At 40.6% G+C, this 16,469-nt stretch overlaps 1 protein-coding gene across 3 annotated transcripts in view; it reads right to left on the bottom strand.

Annotated features, from left to right (window-relative positions):
• Window positions 1-16,469, bottom strand: part of DENND5B (DENN domain containing 5B) — a 171,415-nt gene that overhangs the window by 93,621 nt on the left and 61,325 nt on the right. For 2 of the 3 annotated variants that reach the window (XM_074939391.1, XM_074939400.1), the window contains exon 2: window positions 7,275-7,340. The exons of the other annotated variant lie outside the window; for it this stretch is intronic. In XM_074939391.1, coding sequence (XP_074795492.1) covers window positions 7,275-7,340 — 66 coding nt within the window. The remainder of the gene's footprint in view (window positions 1-7,274; window positions 7,341-16,469) is intronic. 3 annotated transcript variants of the gene reach the window in all.

Consider the following 16,469-nt stretch of genomic DNA (forward strand, 5'->3'; position numbering starts at 1 on the left):
TTGGAACGGAGTTCTGATAGCACAGATTCGTCTCCCCATACAGTGATCAGACCCAGTACCTCCCGTTTGGTCCATGCTGGAGCTCTTTTGTGATTCTGGGACCACATGGTCACCTGTGCTATGAGCTCTGCACGGTTACCTCTGCTGAGGAGTTTGCCACACTGGCCAAACAGGAAATGAAATTCAAAAGTTCCCGGTGCTTTTCCTGCGTACCTGGCTAGTGCATCTGAGTTGAAAGTGCTGTCCAGAGCGGTCACAATGGAGCACTCTGGGATGGCTCAGAGGCTGTGTAACCGCCTCTGTCAATACCGTCAAATTGCGTCCACACAACCCCAAATTCGACCCGGTGATGTCAATTTCAGCGCTAATCCCCTCACCAGGGAGGAGTACAAAAATAGATTTTAAGAGCCCTTTAAGTTGACAAAAATGGCTTTGTCGTGCGGATAGGTGCAGGGTTAAATAGATCTAATGCTGCTAAATTTGACCTAAACTCGTAGTGTAGACCAGGGCTAAGATTCATACTAAAGAGCCTCTCTCAGACTAAGAGAAATTTAATTAACAAAAAGAATAAGGGTACAAGGAACCTTTAAGATGGATCAAGGAAAGAAACATGTTTAAATAATTAAGACAGCCCATACATGAATCTCCAGAACAGAACTGGGGTTAAAATATTAACTACTTAATGACCTATCTTAAAACAATGGTGTAGAATCAGCTTAAAGAAATAATGTTAAAAGGGAAAGTAGCTAAAAATTATACATGTAATAAAAAGCTCTTCCAACATGCAGCATTCGAGGTATAAGTTATATGTCAAGACAGGATTCTAGATTGCAAAGCAGCCACTTAAAGTTTTTGCAGATTGGATGGAACTGGCCCAAGGGTGGCTGCCAACTCTCAAATAGCTCTGCTGCCACTCAACCACTTCGCATGGGCAGAGGCAGCTGTTCTGCATTTGCCTCACCCTGGCAGCACAAAAGGAAGCAGAGATTTTTACAAACACCTAGCTTGGAATCCCTCCAACGTGGGGGATTTCCACCAAATTGAGTTGGCACAGCCAGCTCCTACAGCTCCCTCTCCCCCCACCCTTGACACAGTGACTTGTCAGGGAAAGCAATGGGAGTGGTCCCAGGGGATAGGCAGAGAATCATGGAGTCATAATTGGCTCATGGAGAGGGGAAGGGCTGTCAAAATGATTTTAAAAATGTGGATTAGCATTATTCCATAGAAAGTTCCCATTTCTAAGAGTGTGCCAGAGACAAGTGGCATTTCTAGTACACCCATCAGAGTGGCATCTAAGTACCCTGAGTAGTTAACCAGTACTGCTCTATTATTTTCATTAGCACTTTCAAGGCAAACAAAATTGACTGTTTGCCATGAAAAACAAGATCTCCAATGAAAAATGTGAAATTAAGGTTTTCACCTGAGTTTTTATTTTGCACTTACTGCACTTGTGTACAAAAAGCCTTAGAAGATGTAAGTGTGACAGATGAAGCAGTCAAATTTACAGGTGAGGAAAGAGTTCTGGAGGTAGGTTGTGATGGCTGTTGACTGGAGCCAGGTAGTCTGCCATTGGGCTCTCATTATTGCATCCGATGAAGTGAGCTGTAGCTCACGAAAGCTCATGCTCAAATAAATTGGGTAGTCTCTAAGGTGCCACAAGTACTACTTTTCTTTTTGTGAATACAGACTAACACAGCTGCTATTCTTGAAACCTGTAGAATTAATTGTCTGCAATGGGTCTTATACTGCCAGTTTGACTCATATTTAGTAATACTTTACACAAAAGTAATCCCATTGAAACTAACCAGACTACTTGCGGAATGAGGTACTAACGAGCGGGAGTACAGGTGGTAGAATCGGTCCTTTGCAGACAATTTGGGTGACAAAACTAGTCCCCAAAAGAAAGAAATGGTGGTAGAACAAACACCACGATGATGATGGGATGACTGATTATAACAAAAAACAAACAAACAGAAAGAAACTGATTTAACAAGATAGGCTGCAGCCATGTCCATCAACAAAGGTGACAGACGATAGCCTCCTGCTGGCAGAGACTTATTAGTACACTGGAATCATAGTCTCCAAGATTTAGTAGTACATTTGACAATAACTACTTGAGAATGAAAAATGTACATTTTTCACATCTGTAGCCACTTGTAGGTCCCTTCATCCCATCTGTCCAATGCATTAAATACCTCCAGCAGAGATGATGCTGCATCTAGCCACATGGCTTCGTTTCATCAGACAGACAAGAATGAAGAGCGAGTGAAAGATGGGAAAAATATACAAAAAGCAACTCCCGGAAAAATGTCTCCATTCAGAAACAGAAAAGAACCAGAGGGGAAACATCACTTGCAGAATAACTAATCCAGGGAGCAGGGTGTCATAGGAACCTTAAGCGAACCCGGAGTTTAGTCCTAATCTGTAGATGTCTTGTATTGGAGTTTTCGGTTCACTGATAAGGAATGGACTCCCATATGGTCAGCATTTGGCTATGTCTATTGAAAGGAAAGCGCCCACTCCTATTGGGCCGTAACCAGGGCGGGATGAGTAGCGCAGCTGCTCAGGGTGCAAAGTTGCAGGGGTGGGAAAATGGGGCGGAAAAAAACAGGGAGGGACGCAAATATGTTTGCTCGGCCCGGGTGCTAAAATACCCAGTTACGATACTGCATTGGGTCATCTTGTTAGTCCTGATAAGGTATATGGAGGACAGAGCCACAGCAGTTTTCCACAAGCAGAAGTCTGTTTTACAACTTCCTGTACTCCTGCTTCCAGTATCCAAGCAGTAATACTTGGAGGAAACAAGTTTGAATATGGAAACTTATTTAGTTGTATAAATCTGTGGTCACAACAACTTGCAATCCTACTGAACTGGGATTTCCAAATCATTCAGAAGATACAGATCATATTATGATGCCAATTTAATCCAAAAAAATTTGGACATGATTTTCAGAGGTACTGGACGTTTATAGTTCCCACTGACTCAAAATGGGAGCTACTGGTCTATAGCACCTCTGAAAGATCAGTCCCTGTATCTTTTGAGAAAGTTGTCTAACATTTAATAGAGTGTTTCCTGTAGTAGTCATCAATGAAAGAGTATAAAACGTTTTTATAAAGGAAATTTGCCGCAAGTAGAATGAATTAAAGACTTTTGAGCCATTGATTGAGCGAGCCTTTAGAAGATGGGGATGAAAACATGTGAATAAGGGAAGCCACATTAAACTGACACTCACATACACAATTTATTAACACAGCCAGGATCAGATTACTTTTTCCTCACATGGTCCTTTCTGATATCTGCCAGCTTCAGCCCATTCTCTGCACTGTGACAGTGTTTCCCTGATCTGTGCTACAGAAAGTGACCGTTTTAATATCCATTGTATCTTGCAGAACTATATATGTAAATTCCTTGGATTCCGAGTAGTAACTCGGAAGCATCCTCAAAAGGCTATTGGATCTGTCACTTACAAGAAAAGGCCACACATGGCTAACCATATCAACAGAGCCAGAGCTGGATTTATCTCCAGAAGATACACCTCTGTACTAGAAGTTACGTACCTCCCAATTCTGTAGCTAAGAGGTTTATGTTAATTAACCATTGATATATTGACATCTGCCACTCCTGGAACAAAGAGCAATGCACAGCACTTCTGAAGCACCTTATACCTAAGTTTATCAAGGCATTTTACAGGTAGAAGGCTTCCTGTGTGTCTATTTATCTACTTAAAGGCATCTGACACATACAGTCTGTAGTGTAATACTCATTTCCCTCAGGCACTCCCTACTAGACAGATCTGAGCTCTGGTCCTTATCCAATTGACCCAGCTTTTATTGTAGAGGCACCTAGCGTCACTATCAAATCCTATTTTGGCCAACGCTTACAGCAGCACTGATTGAGTCCAAAACTGCAATATTCAACACCTAAGCTGGCAAGAGCCACACTAGGACCTTCATTGAAGGTGGAGGGTATGATCGCAGAATGCTCCTCCTTCAAAAAGCCAGAACAACACATATTCTTTCCTTCTCTGGTGGTAAAAGGTTTACCAAGCCACCATCACCCACCCACCCAAACGGGAACAAATATAGCTATCAATTTTATTTCAGAAATAAACAAGAGATTCTGTCATTGAGGATTTGCATGAACGTCTGAAGGACTCAACAGCAAAGATGAGCCACAGGCTTTTTTTTTTTTTTTTTTTTAAGTTCTCATTTCCACAGTTTGAAGCACACAATGGTCCAACTTAATCAGAAGCTAGTGAGAAGGTAACACTAATTTGCCTCTGTCCAAACCAAGTGGATCATGAAAGTTCAGGATTTTTTTAACCAGTCCATTCAGGGAGTAGATAGAGTTTACATGTTGATAGTGATGAGGAAGCCTAGCATTTTTGCTGCCAAAACCTGAGCTTCTTGAAGCCATCTGTGTGTATGAAAGCCTAGTTTCTCAAAAAGTCAGCGTCCCTGGAAATGTTCAGAAATTGAAGACTTTGAGGCCATATGACCCAGGAAAATGGATGGCACAGATAAAACTTACCTTTACCAAAAGTCTGCAATGCCTACAATTTATTAGGATAACGTTTTTTTTTTTTAAAAGCAAAAAACCACAGTTTTCTTAGCCAAGAATTGAAAGACAGAAGGAAGCAGCCAAGAAGCCACACCAAAATCATTTTCATTGATTGATCAATTGCAAGGCAGAGCATAGAACATTGCATCCTCCACAAAAGGCTGTTCTGGGGCACCAGAGAGACTGAACAAGGACATTTATAAGTAACTTCAATTAAGTTGAGGAGGGCAGAAGCATGTCTGGGGTTGTGCCTTCTAATAGAGCTCTTAGTTGTGAGGGTGAAGCGTCATCATTTAATCAACCTACAAAAAGGAACTCCCACCCAAATGGTATGACAGAATCAGAAAGACAGAATAATCAAATCCACTCTGGAAAGAAAACGGGAAAGGTAAGTCACAGCAGGCAGAACCTTCTTGGCAAACATGAAGGAATCAGCATCCTATGAAGTGAGCTGTAGCTCACAAAAGCTTATGCTCAAATAAATTGGTTAGTCTCTAAGGTGCCACAAGTACTCCTTTTCTTTTTGCGAATACAGACTAACACGGCTGTTACTCTGAAACCCATCTGAATACAAATGCTCTTTATGATAGGAACTCCCACCATTGGTGGTATTGGACTGCTGAGTCACACCTAGCATGGCGAGAGACTTTACCTTGACAGTATTTTCAGGCACTAAGCGAATTATGATTTAATCAAATGAGCATGTAAATTTTTTTTTTTTTAGAGATGTTCGCCTGAGAGATTCCAAACTGTCATTAGCAGAAGGTACTATATTTGAGCCTGGCTTTTAAAATGGAACCCAGCTTCTTATCACCAGGAGCCAGATACTGATGCTATTAATTGCACAGTATTCCACAACAGATTCCATTTACTTCAAACTCACAGACGAAGGTTAGCAAGGTTAGCCATCTAGCCCTAAATTAAGCCCTTGACCTATTAGGTTAATACATCAGATTAATATTTATAGTATCTTGCATATTTTAATAAATGATAATATGTCCGATTAAGTTCCACTGTAAATGGATACTTAATTCTACTTCGTGATACTTGTATCAGAATTATAATGCTGCAATTTTTTAGCTTAAAACAAATAAAATTTTAATTTTTTTCTGCTAAACGTAGTTTAGTTCAGATTTACAAGTGAGGGGCTAGGTGATGAATGCTGCTGCTAAATAAAGTGAAACTGTGTTAATTTAATTTTAGAATGTTAAGTAGACTCCATGAAGCTGTTACATAAAATATTATTGTCCGTTTAGGGTGCAGGATAAAATTACTTGGGTGAAAGGCAAAAGGTTTTTAGACTGTCATCCATGATCAGTCTCATTTCTGGAGTGACTGCTCAAACTAAAACAAGGAGTATTGGGATTTTAAACAAACACATTTAAATATTAGCTATCACAACTAGAGGAGGCATACATAGATGCATATTAAATTGGCAAAGTCCCCTCATTCCACACCCTGTAGCCTGAGGAATTTTAACTGTGTAGTTGATTACAAATTCTGGAACGTGACTATTGAAATAAAAATATATTCTAACTCCTTTAGAGAGACATACTGGGAGTGTGCACAATACTGCACATCATGCTGACAACCTTTGTTAGCTGTCATTTCTCATTAAATTGGTTCAGCATGTCTTAATGATCACGCTATCTCCCAGTAGAATTAACTTTAGAACCAAAGTCTACTGGACAATTGTATCACATTACATGAGAAGTTAAGTACACAGAATGCTGAACGGAGGGTGGAAGCAGGGAAGAGTAATGCTTGGAAAGGGAGCAACTATGCTGTTAATTGCTGGGTTTTAGAACTGAGCGGATGTAGCTGGAAAATAGCAGTGCATAGCCTCTTAACGTTATATTTAGGGACATGCCATTAACCATTCAATATTCAGGAATACTTATAGGGCACCTCTCCCACCAAATACTCTGGTTACCCGTTAGACTATTGCTTTGTAGTTGTTTTAGATGGGGCTACGGCAGATGATAAAGAGTTCTAGAACTAAAATTAAAAAAATACAATGAATTTATTCAACAGGATGCCTGTGTGTAGGTGGGGTTGTATATTCAGTGCAACACTTGCTCTCCAATTTTTAATAGAAATACGTAAACATCCGAGTTGAGTGAGTACAAGCGACTCTTTGATAGGGCATCTGACTCTCCAATCTGTCTGGAAAGTTTTTAATTGTTAACCTCAAACATGCTATTTCCTGCAATCTAATGAAGCACATTTTTCAATGTAGATCTTAAAAAAACAAAAAACAAACAAACAAAACCCAGCAACCCATATGAGCCTCTGTAGCAGGAATTAGTGGGAAAAGACACCACTCAAAAACATTGCTTTATACCTGCATATTAGGCAGAGTTGGAATCTGTGATAAAGTATCTATTGATATAGTAACTTCACATAAAAGAATTGTTTAGATTCTGTCACTAAGCAGACAAAATATACCTAATACATACATGGAAGGATTTCCACCACTAGACTTCAGGGGAAATTAAGTTTCTCTTCTAAGAGAGAAGCATATCTGCCAAGAGAGCTTTAGGGAAAGAATAAAATTTAATAGCCATTGATTCAAGTTAAGTTATAGACTAAAGGTGCAATATTTAATTTTGATCCTTAATTTGAGTTGATTCAAGGGAAGTTATAAGATGGAGAATATTTTAAAAAAAGGCACAGAGGGCCTGGAGTTCTGATTTTTAAACCCCCTTTTTACCTGAGGTTCTGTTTGCAGTATCTGAGCTCTTGCCATGGCGATCTGCTTCTAGCCACTGGTATAAGACTATATAACATAACAGAAACAAAAACAAAAAGCATGTATGAACAAACAAAAGATACACAAAACTCAGAAAAATGTGAAGTAGAAAAAAAATCTTTCCTTCCCAGCCCTTCTCTGAAAGTTCTTTTACAACATTTCTAACTGAAATGTTCTCTCTCCCAGCAGATCCTTTGTTACCCTTCCATAGAAAACTGTTTGAAAAATATTTAAAGATAAGTAGCACGTCCCAGGTAAAATGCAATTCAACTGGCTCCAAAAAGTGAATTAAAATAGATTCGCACTACTGCCCTCCTTGTTGGTCAATTGTCTAGGGCACCAGGAACTTAAGAGTCCATGAATAGGGTTGCCAGGTGTCCGGTTTTCGACCGGAAAGTCCGCTCAAAAGGGGATCTGTGCAGCATTTAGTCAGCACCACTGACCGGACACCAAAAAAGTCTGGTTACCAGAGTAACCACAGTTGCTGCTAGAGGAGGAGGGATCCGGACAGCACGCAGCATTTGAGGAGCAGGGCAGGCAGCTGGGCTCACCGCCCATGAGAGCCCATCTCGCCTTCTCAGTGTCCCAGGGCCCCGGCTCTCTCCGGACCCTTGATCCAGGGACTGAGCTCCCCCAGCCCTGCCCCAAGTGGGCAGGCAGGCAGGCTTTGCATCAGCTCACCCAGCCCAGCTCTGCAGGCAGCAGGTGAGTTCTGGGGGTGGGGGGGGGGAGAGGGGAGGGAGAGGTGTGGAGAGTGAGCAATGGGGGTGGCCTGTAGTGTCCAGTTTTGAAAAATGGGCAAGTTGGCAACCTTATCCATGAACGATCACTTCTCCTAATTGTCTATCACTTGGAAAGACATTCCTCTGCAGATGACTGAGAGAAGTGCTTTTAATAAAGAGATCTAGAATGGAATTTTTGGTTTTTAGGAGAAAAACTTCCTGTTCCTCGGGTTGACAGTGAGTTCTAATTCTCTCCATCAGTTGCAGCATACTGGTTACACTTTCAACCTGTAAAGCAATGGTTTTCTACTCCAGAAACCTTAAATTATTTCACTCCCAAGTTCTGAGACAGACAAAAAAAACAAACAAACAAAAAAAAAAAACAAACTCAACACTTATTTGAATCTAATCATTAAATAGAATAGAGGACTTAAGAAAACCTGTTGCCTGTGGGATTCCTATGGTCAGACAAAGGAAGAAAAATTAGTTAGGGAGACCACCAGCTAGGAAAAGTGTATGATTCTTTCGCCCACAAGTTCCCCCTCTTTAGTGGCAGCAGATTCCATTGGGGGGGGGGGGGGAGCGGAGACACGACGACTTTGCCTCTTCTAAAAACTCAGTTATTCCGGGAAGAGCACAAGGAGGCTGTCCAAGTAGACACATAACCACAGTCAGCTCTCAGTTATGAAATTCCCAGTGCTCCAAGCTCTCTTGGTTAAATCCAGGATGTCTAATCACTGTATACTAATAAATAACCAGAGTGACTCTACAAGTATCTGCTTTGATAGGGTTTTGATGGTGGCAGCCAAACTTCAACAGTTTTTAAAAAATCATACCCTATGGACATAAGGGAGTTAGGCTCTCAACTACCAACAATTTTAAAAATATCTGCCTTATCTTCAGCAGGAAGAGATAGCAAGAAGAATGGAGTTACACAGGATAACGGGGAAAATGGGGCAACCCAATGTGCTGTGGACACATGTATCTAAATACTGGAGTGTATAACCAAAGTACAAAGATTTATGTAATCAGATGGTTAAGCAGCTACACAAGTTAATAACGTAGCTGAAGTTGATGTACTTAAATCGACTTACCGTGATGAATTGACTGCTGCCACTCCCCCATCGACTCTGCCTGCACCTCTTGCAGCGCTGGAGTACAGGAGTCGATGGGAGCGCGCTTGGGGGTCGATTTATCATGTCTAGACTAGACACGATAAATGGATCCCAGCTGGATCAATCGCTGCCCACTGATCCGGCGGGCAGTGAAGACGTACCCTTACAGGCAGCATCTGGACACAAATCTTTAGTCTGTCCCATTAAAAGGCCAACAACAAAAAAGTGCTGCTCTTTTATTCTTTGTGGTACCCCTATGCTAAAGCTTGTGAGCATTCTGAATCCTTAAAACCACAAAAAGAATAAGCATCTGTACTAGCTTGAAAAGCAGAGTTTGAGTGATAGATTTAAGTGAAGTTTTAACTTAAGCTTCATACACCATTATTGAATACATTCTCCTGACATCTTTCAGCACACCATGCTATTTAAGTAGTTGCATATTGAGCTAAAAGGATTTAGCCTCACATTCTTTACATACTTGATCAAGTCCCCAAAATAGATGCGGATTGCTGTCTTCAGCCCTGCTTCAGAAAAGCTCTCAAGCACATGCTTTAGTCCAGGGGTTCTCAAATTGGGGATTGGGACCTCACAGGGGGTTGCAAGGTTATTACGGGGGGGGGGGGTCACGAGCGGTCAGCCTCCACCCCAAACCCCGCTTTGCCTCCAGCATTTAGAATGGTGTTAAATATATAAAAAAGTGCTTTTAATTTATGGTGGGGGGAGGGGGGTTTGCACTCAGAGACTTACTATGTGAAAGGGGTCACCAGTACAAAAGTTTGAGAACCACTGCTTTAGTCCCACTGATTTTGCCAATGGGATTTAAATTGGTTCTTCAGTGTTTTCCTCAGTCCATGTTCATCTTTAGTCCATATTTACTTCGACCTCCCATCCACGTCTCACTAGCCTAAACATACATAAATACAGGATCAGATTCTGACACAATTACTTCTCATTGATTAGCACCTTTCTCCATGAGAAGTGCCACTGAAGTGGATTGGAGAACAGAAATATCAAAGAGCAGGAGTGAGGCGTATCAAAATCTGTCCCTTAGCTAATAGATTAGCTGCTCAATGGCAGAAAGAGGTTTTTCCAACCCTTCTTTATACAGCATGAAATACACTTTCAGTATGGTGGATTGGTACAGCATTTAGTAGCTTCTTTATCATATTGTAAAGGATGTAGACATCTTGGGAAGAAAACAGAGCCAAAGTGCAGCATGTTAATGTAGAGACAACGTACTTCCATTTCTCTTGCTAGTGCCTATTATTCTTTATATAGACAATCTGACCTCTGGTGGACCTGGGGAAGAGAAGGAGGGAATGTTCTTGAACCCTAGTCAAGTCAAGCCTCTTCAAGGTGATTCAGATTGGACACCCTAAAACTGAATCACTGAAAATCACTAGTCACGTAAAGTCTTGGCCAGTACCTCTACATAAAAGAGCTTGATAAAAATCACAGCTGAAACAACTATACATTATTTCTGTTGCCAATATTAGAAAATGCACAGAAGCACAACAAAATTCATTTGTGAGGAAAGCTCAGTAAGTTAGCAGGTCCCCAGGGTCTGCACAGCACTCTGTCGCCAATCAAAGCTGTGACAACAAAAAACAAAAAATAAACCACCACAAAAAAGCCACCAAAACCAAAACCCTAAAAGCTCAGTATTGCACAACACTATAAAGTAAGCTACCAATTATAATCAACCCAGAGATAGACTGTAATTAAAATCAAGGCATTAGTTTCTCACTGAATTTTAGCAGCTCAACAGAATACCGCCTATTCTGCGATACGTAGGTTAAGCAACATGCAAGGGATCTACTCAACTTGTAGCATTTCTGTTGCCTGATAGCAACAGAGGGACCTGCTGTCACTTTGACTGAACCAAATCAATTACAACTCTGTCCTCTACCTCACTATCTCCCTCCCTTCTTCATTCCCAACTCAGGTCAGAGAGTCAATATAAATATCTTCATCCAGACCACATCACACGATCCATTGTCTACAGCCAAGCTCTAAGATACAAGCGCATTTGCTCCAATCCCTCAGACAAACCTCCAAGATCTCTGGTTTCAGAGTAACAGCCGTGTTAGTCTGTATTCGTAAAAAGAAAAAAGAAAAGGAGTACTTGTGGCACCTTAGAGACTAACCAGTTTATTTGAGCATGAGCTTTCGTGAGCTACAGCTCACTTCATCGGATGCATATGCGTCCGATGAAGTGAGCTGTAGCTCACGAAAGCTCATGCTCAAATAAACTGGTTAGTCTCTAAGGTGCCACAAGTACTCCTTTTCTTTTTTCTTTCTCCAAGATCTCTATTAAGCATTCTTACAACTACAATACCCACCTGCGAAGTGAAGACAGACTGACAGAGCCAGAAGAATACCCAGAAGTCACCTACTCCAGGACAGGCCCAACAAAGAAAGTAACAGAACCGCACTAGCCGTCACCTTCAGCCCCCAACTAACACCTCTCCAGCGCATCATCAAGGATCTACAACCTATCCTGAAGGATGACTCATCGCTCTCACAGATCTTGGGAGACAGGCCAGTCCTTGCTTACAGACAACCCCCCAACCTGAAGCAAATACTCAACAGCAACCACACGCCACACAACAAAAACACTAACCCAGGAACCTATCCTTGCAACAAAGCCCGATGCCAACTGTGTCCACATACCTATTCAAGGGACACCATCACAGGCTCGTTCACTGGCACATCTACCAATGTGATATATGCCATGTGCCAACAATGCCCCTCTGCCATGTACATTGGCCAAACCGGACAATCTCTATGCAAAAGAATAAATGGACACAAATCAGATATCAAGAATTAGAACATTCAAAAAAACAGTCAGAGAACACTTCAATCTCTCTGATCACTCAATTTCACCAATTTCAGTCACAATTCTCCAATAAAAAAACTTCAAAAACAGACTCCAACAAGAAAATGCTGAATTGGAATTAATTTGCAGACTGGACACCATTAAATTAAGCTTGAATAAAGATTGAGAGTGGATGGGTCATTATACAAAGTAAAAACTGTTTTCCCATGCTAATTCTTCCCCCCCCCCCCAATGTTACTCACACCTTCTTGTCAACTGTTTGAAATGGGCCATCCTGATTATCACTACAAAAGTTTTTTTTCTCCTGCTGATAACAGCCCACCTTAATGGATTGGTCTCGTTAACAGTTGGAAATGGCAACACTCATTTTTTCATGTTCTCTGTGTATATATATCTTCCTACTGTATTTTCCACTGCATGCATCCGATGAAGGGGGGTTTAGACCACAAAAGTTTATGCCCAAATAAATTTGTTAGTCTCTAAGGTGCCACAAGTACTTCTCTTTTTTTTAAATATAAAGAATGATCAAATGAAATTCATAGGCAGCAAGTGTAATAAAAAAAAAAAAAAAAAAAACACACAAACAAAAAGTATTTCTTCACACAACGCACAGTCAACCTGTGGAACTCTTTGCCAGAGGATGTTGTGAACGCCAAGCTTATAAAAGGGTTAAAGAAAGAACTAGATAAGTTCATGGAGGATAGTCAATCAATGGCTATTAGCCAGGGATGGTGTCACTAGCATCTGTTTGCCAGAAGCTGGGAATGGGTGACAGGGGATGGATCACTTGATGACTACCTGTTCTGTTCATTCCCTCTGAAGCACCTGGCATTGGCCACTGTCGGAAGACAGGATACTGGGCTAGATAGACCTTTGGTCTGACCAAATATGGCCGTTCTTCTGCAAGTACTAGCACAAGAAATTTAAGTATTGGGTCTTTATATTAACATGCTATACTTGAACTTTTTATTTATTTATTTTTAAAGCAATTTGAAGTTTTTAATTTGCTGTTCATAATGTGAGAAGATTTGGTTTTTTAAAATTATAATACGACATATTTTCCCATTCCAGAACAATTGCATCGCATAAGAGAATTTTGAACAGTACTCCTTTGATGCTTGATCTTTCTACCTTACAACAAGAGATAAGTCATGCACTTGATTTGCTCACTGTAAAGTCGTATTGTTTGGGTTAAACGTAATGAAATGTTTCAAGTTCATTTTTTGGAAGTGCCAACAAACTTAAGCTGCTAACTAAACACTTAAGAGTCAAGCTTCTGTAAGGACTGGTTCATGCTTTACTTAAGTGCTTTATCTCAAGATCTGTTTTTCTGATTTCTGAAGGCATCCATTTTTTATTTTTATTTTTTTAAAGGGAAATAGAAGGAAGTATTTTCCTACTGAATTCTCCAATCTGAAAATCCTGCTGAAGTCTTCTACAATGAAAGGGTTTTGTTTTGTATTTTATGCAAGTGGAAGGGAGAAGAAATAGGTCTTCCTTGTAATATAAAAAAAGCCCTAAAGCAAAAAAATATAGTGGAAGAGTGAACTTTTTATACAATGAGGAATAAAGCTGCCCAGCATTCAGAATGAAAACCTCTATTTTTTTTAATACAATGTTAAATTCACACATTGTAATACATCAGCTCAATGAAATTCTCATTTGGTGGTATTTTTTTTTAATTTGGATATTTTAAGGGCCTTGGTACTTATCCTGCAGATACTGATATAGACTCAGACTTTAAGGCCAGAAGGGACCCTTTGCAACATGCAGGATGTCAGACTAGATGATCGCTGACTACAGAACCTCACCCACCCGCTCCTGTAATAGGCCCATCACCTCTGGCTGAGTTACTGAAGTCATCAAATATGATTTAAAGACTTTGAGCTACAGAGATTCCATCATTTACACTAGTTTAAACCTGCAGTTGACTTGTGTCCCATGTTGCAGAGGAAGGCAAAAAAGACACAAGGGTATCTGCCAATCTGACTTGGAGGAAAATTCCTTCTTGACCCAAACTATGGCAGTCAGTTGGACCCTGCGCATTTTGGCAAGACCATCTGGGAAAGAATTCGCTATGGTAACTCAGAGCCCTCCGCTTCACCAGCCATCAGAGATATTTGCTACTTGCAGTCACAGATCGTCACATTCCATTGTGGGCAGTTTCACCATACCATCCCCTCCATAAATTTATCAAACTCAATCTTGAAGCCAGGTGGGTTTTTCATCCGCACTGCTCCCCTTGGAAGGCTGTTCCAGAACTTCACTCCTCTGATTGTTCATCTAATTTCAAGCCTAAACTTGTTGCTGGCCAGTTTACAGCCATGTGTTCTTGTATCAACTCTGGTGCTTAACTCGAATAACTCCTCTCTCTCGATATTCATCCCTATAATGTACTAATGGAGAGCAATCATATCTCCCTCTCCGCCTTCCTTTGGTTAGGCTGAACAAGCCAAACTGAGTCTCCTCTCATAAGGTAGGTTTTCATTCCTCTGATCATCCTAGTAGGCCTTCTCTGTACCTGCTCCAGTGTGAATTCATCTTTCTTAAACATGGGAGACCAAAACTGCACACAGTATTCCAGATGAGGTTTCAAATACCTCACCTGATGCATCCTAAGATTGCATTAGCCTTTTTTCATAGCTGCATCACATTGGCAACTCAGTCATTCTGTGATCAACCAATACACCCAGGTCTTTCTTCTTCTCTGTCCCTTCCAACTGATAAATCCCCAGCATACAGCAGAAATTCTTGTTGTTAGTACAAAGTTATGCACTATTAAATTTCATCCCATTTCTACTACCACTACAGTTTTCAAGGTCATTCAGATCTTCTAATAATATCCTGGTCCTCCTCCATATTAGTAATACCTCCCCAACTGTGTGTTATCCACAAATTGTATTAGCACATTCCCACTTTTTGTGGCAAGGTCATTAATAAAAATGTTAAAATAAAATAGGGATTGGTCTTGGGACCTGAGTAACTCTTCTAGCAACCTCCCTCCAGCCTGAGAGCTCACCTTTCAGCATGACCTCTTATAGGCTCCCCTTTAACTAATTCCTTTTTCACCTCTCAGTTCTTATATTAATCCTTATCTTCTCCAATTTAACTAATTATTTCCCATGTGCGACTGTATCACTATTACTGAAACCCAAGTAGATTCGATCCATTGCATTTTCTTTGTCTTAAAAATAAATAAATAAAATCAGTTATCTTAAAGAAAGATGAATATTTCACACAGAGTACAAAGATGCCTGATACAGGTTTCCAGAAGTCCAGCAGTTTTTTCCCTTTCTTTGAAGCCCACCTCTGCTTCTCTTGGAAAACAAAGAGTTGAGGTAAGTGTGGGCTTGACGTTTTCTCTCACCGTACTGTATCAGGCTTGGAACGTTTCTGTTTAAGTTTTAAAAGATACCTCCAGTTTAAAATTGGTTTTCTTTGGGTACTTCTTTTCCCCTCACCCCAAAGAAACAGTATAATTTTTACCATTCAATTCTAGCACAGATAAGTAATTTTTCCTAGAGTTTTTACATGAATAGAACAAGACTGAGCTTAATTCTGAAAAAAACTTCAGCAGCTCTTTGTTTCAGATGTGATAAGTGACCAAGGTTAAAATTCCTGCTGAGAGTACCAGGGATAGAGCCAAGGAAACATAAATCCAAGTTTTGTAAATATGTCTCATAAGTGCAGTAGTTCTTTTCAAAGTTATTAAGTTCAACCAGGGTGAATTAGATATGACTATTTGAGGAGAGGGAGTGAGTTTTAGGATATCTGTCACAATCAGCCTTTTCCTGGGCATATGCCTTGTTCAACACTAGCATCTCTGGGTCGCTAGTCCAGCCCTTTTACCCCTCATTTCTTCTTACTCACAGGCAAATGTCCTAACAGGCAATCCTGGCTGCTGTTCCTAACTCTATTTTGGGGGCCCTGCAGAACTCATCAAAACCCACTGATTATCTAGGTTTTCAACTGCTGGGTTTGAAAAACCACTCCACTTTTATTTGATCGGAGTAAAACAAAACAAGCACAACAATAGCTTTCAGTAACCCTTCTACTTCTTACTCCCAGGGGGGAAAGCCTAATTTTTCCTGCAGTACTTCCTTTCCTGATCACAGTCCAACTCCCTGGCCCTCTCTCTGATCCTTCTTCCTCTTTCCTCAGGAGCTAACTGACTGCCCTTTAAAAATTCAACCCCCTCACAGTTCCAAACAAGCAGCATGGATGGACTTCAATGCAGGAGTTCAACCCACTGTCACTCTTCACCCAGCAGCATATTCTTTTGGTCTTCATCCAACAATATACCCCATCAATACGATTTTGCTTAACACTTACACCACAACATCTCATATCTTACAATTTTGAGTTAACATAGCCCCATCTCCACAAAAGCCTCATTAATTTTTTCTTAGTCCTCAGAAAGTTGAGGTCCACAAACAACAATGGGATCTTATCAGCGGTGAGAGAAATTTAAAGAAGAGTT

This window comes from Natator depressus, chromosome 1 (genome assembly GCF_965152275.1).
Source record: "Natator depressus isolate rNatDep1 chromosome 1, rNatDep2.hap1, whole genome shotgun sequence".
Taxonomy (NCBI): domain Eukaryota; kingdom Metazoa; phylum Chordata; order Testudines; family Cheloniidae; genus Natator; species Natator depressus.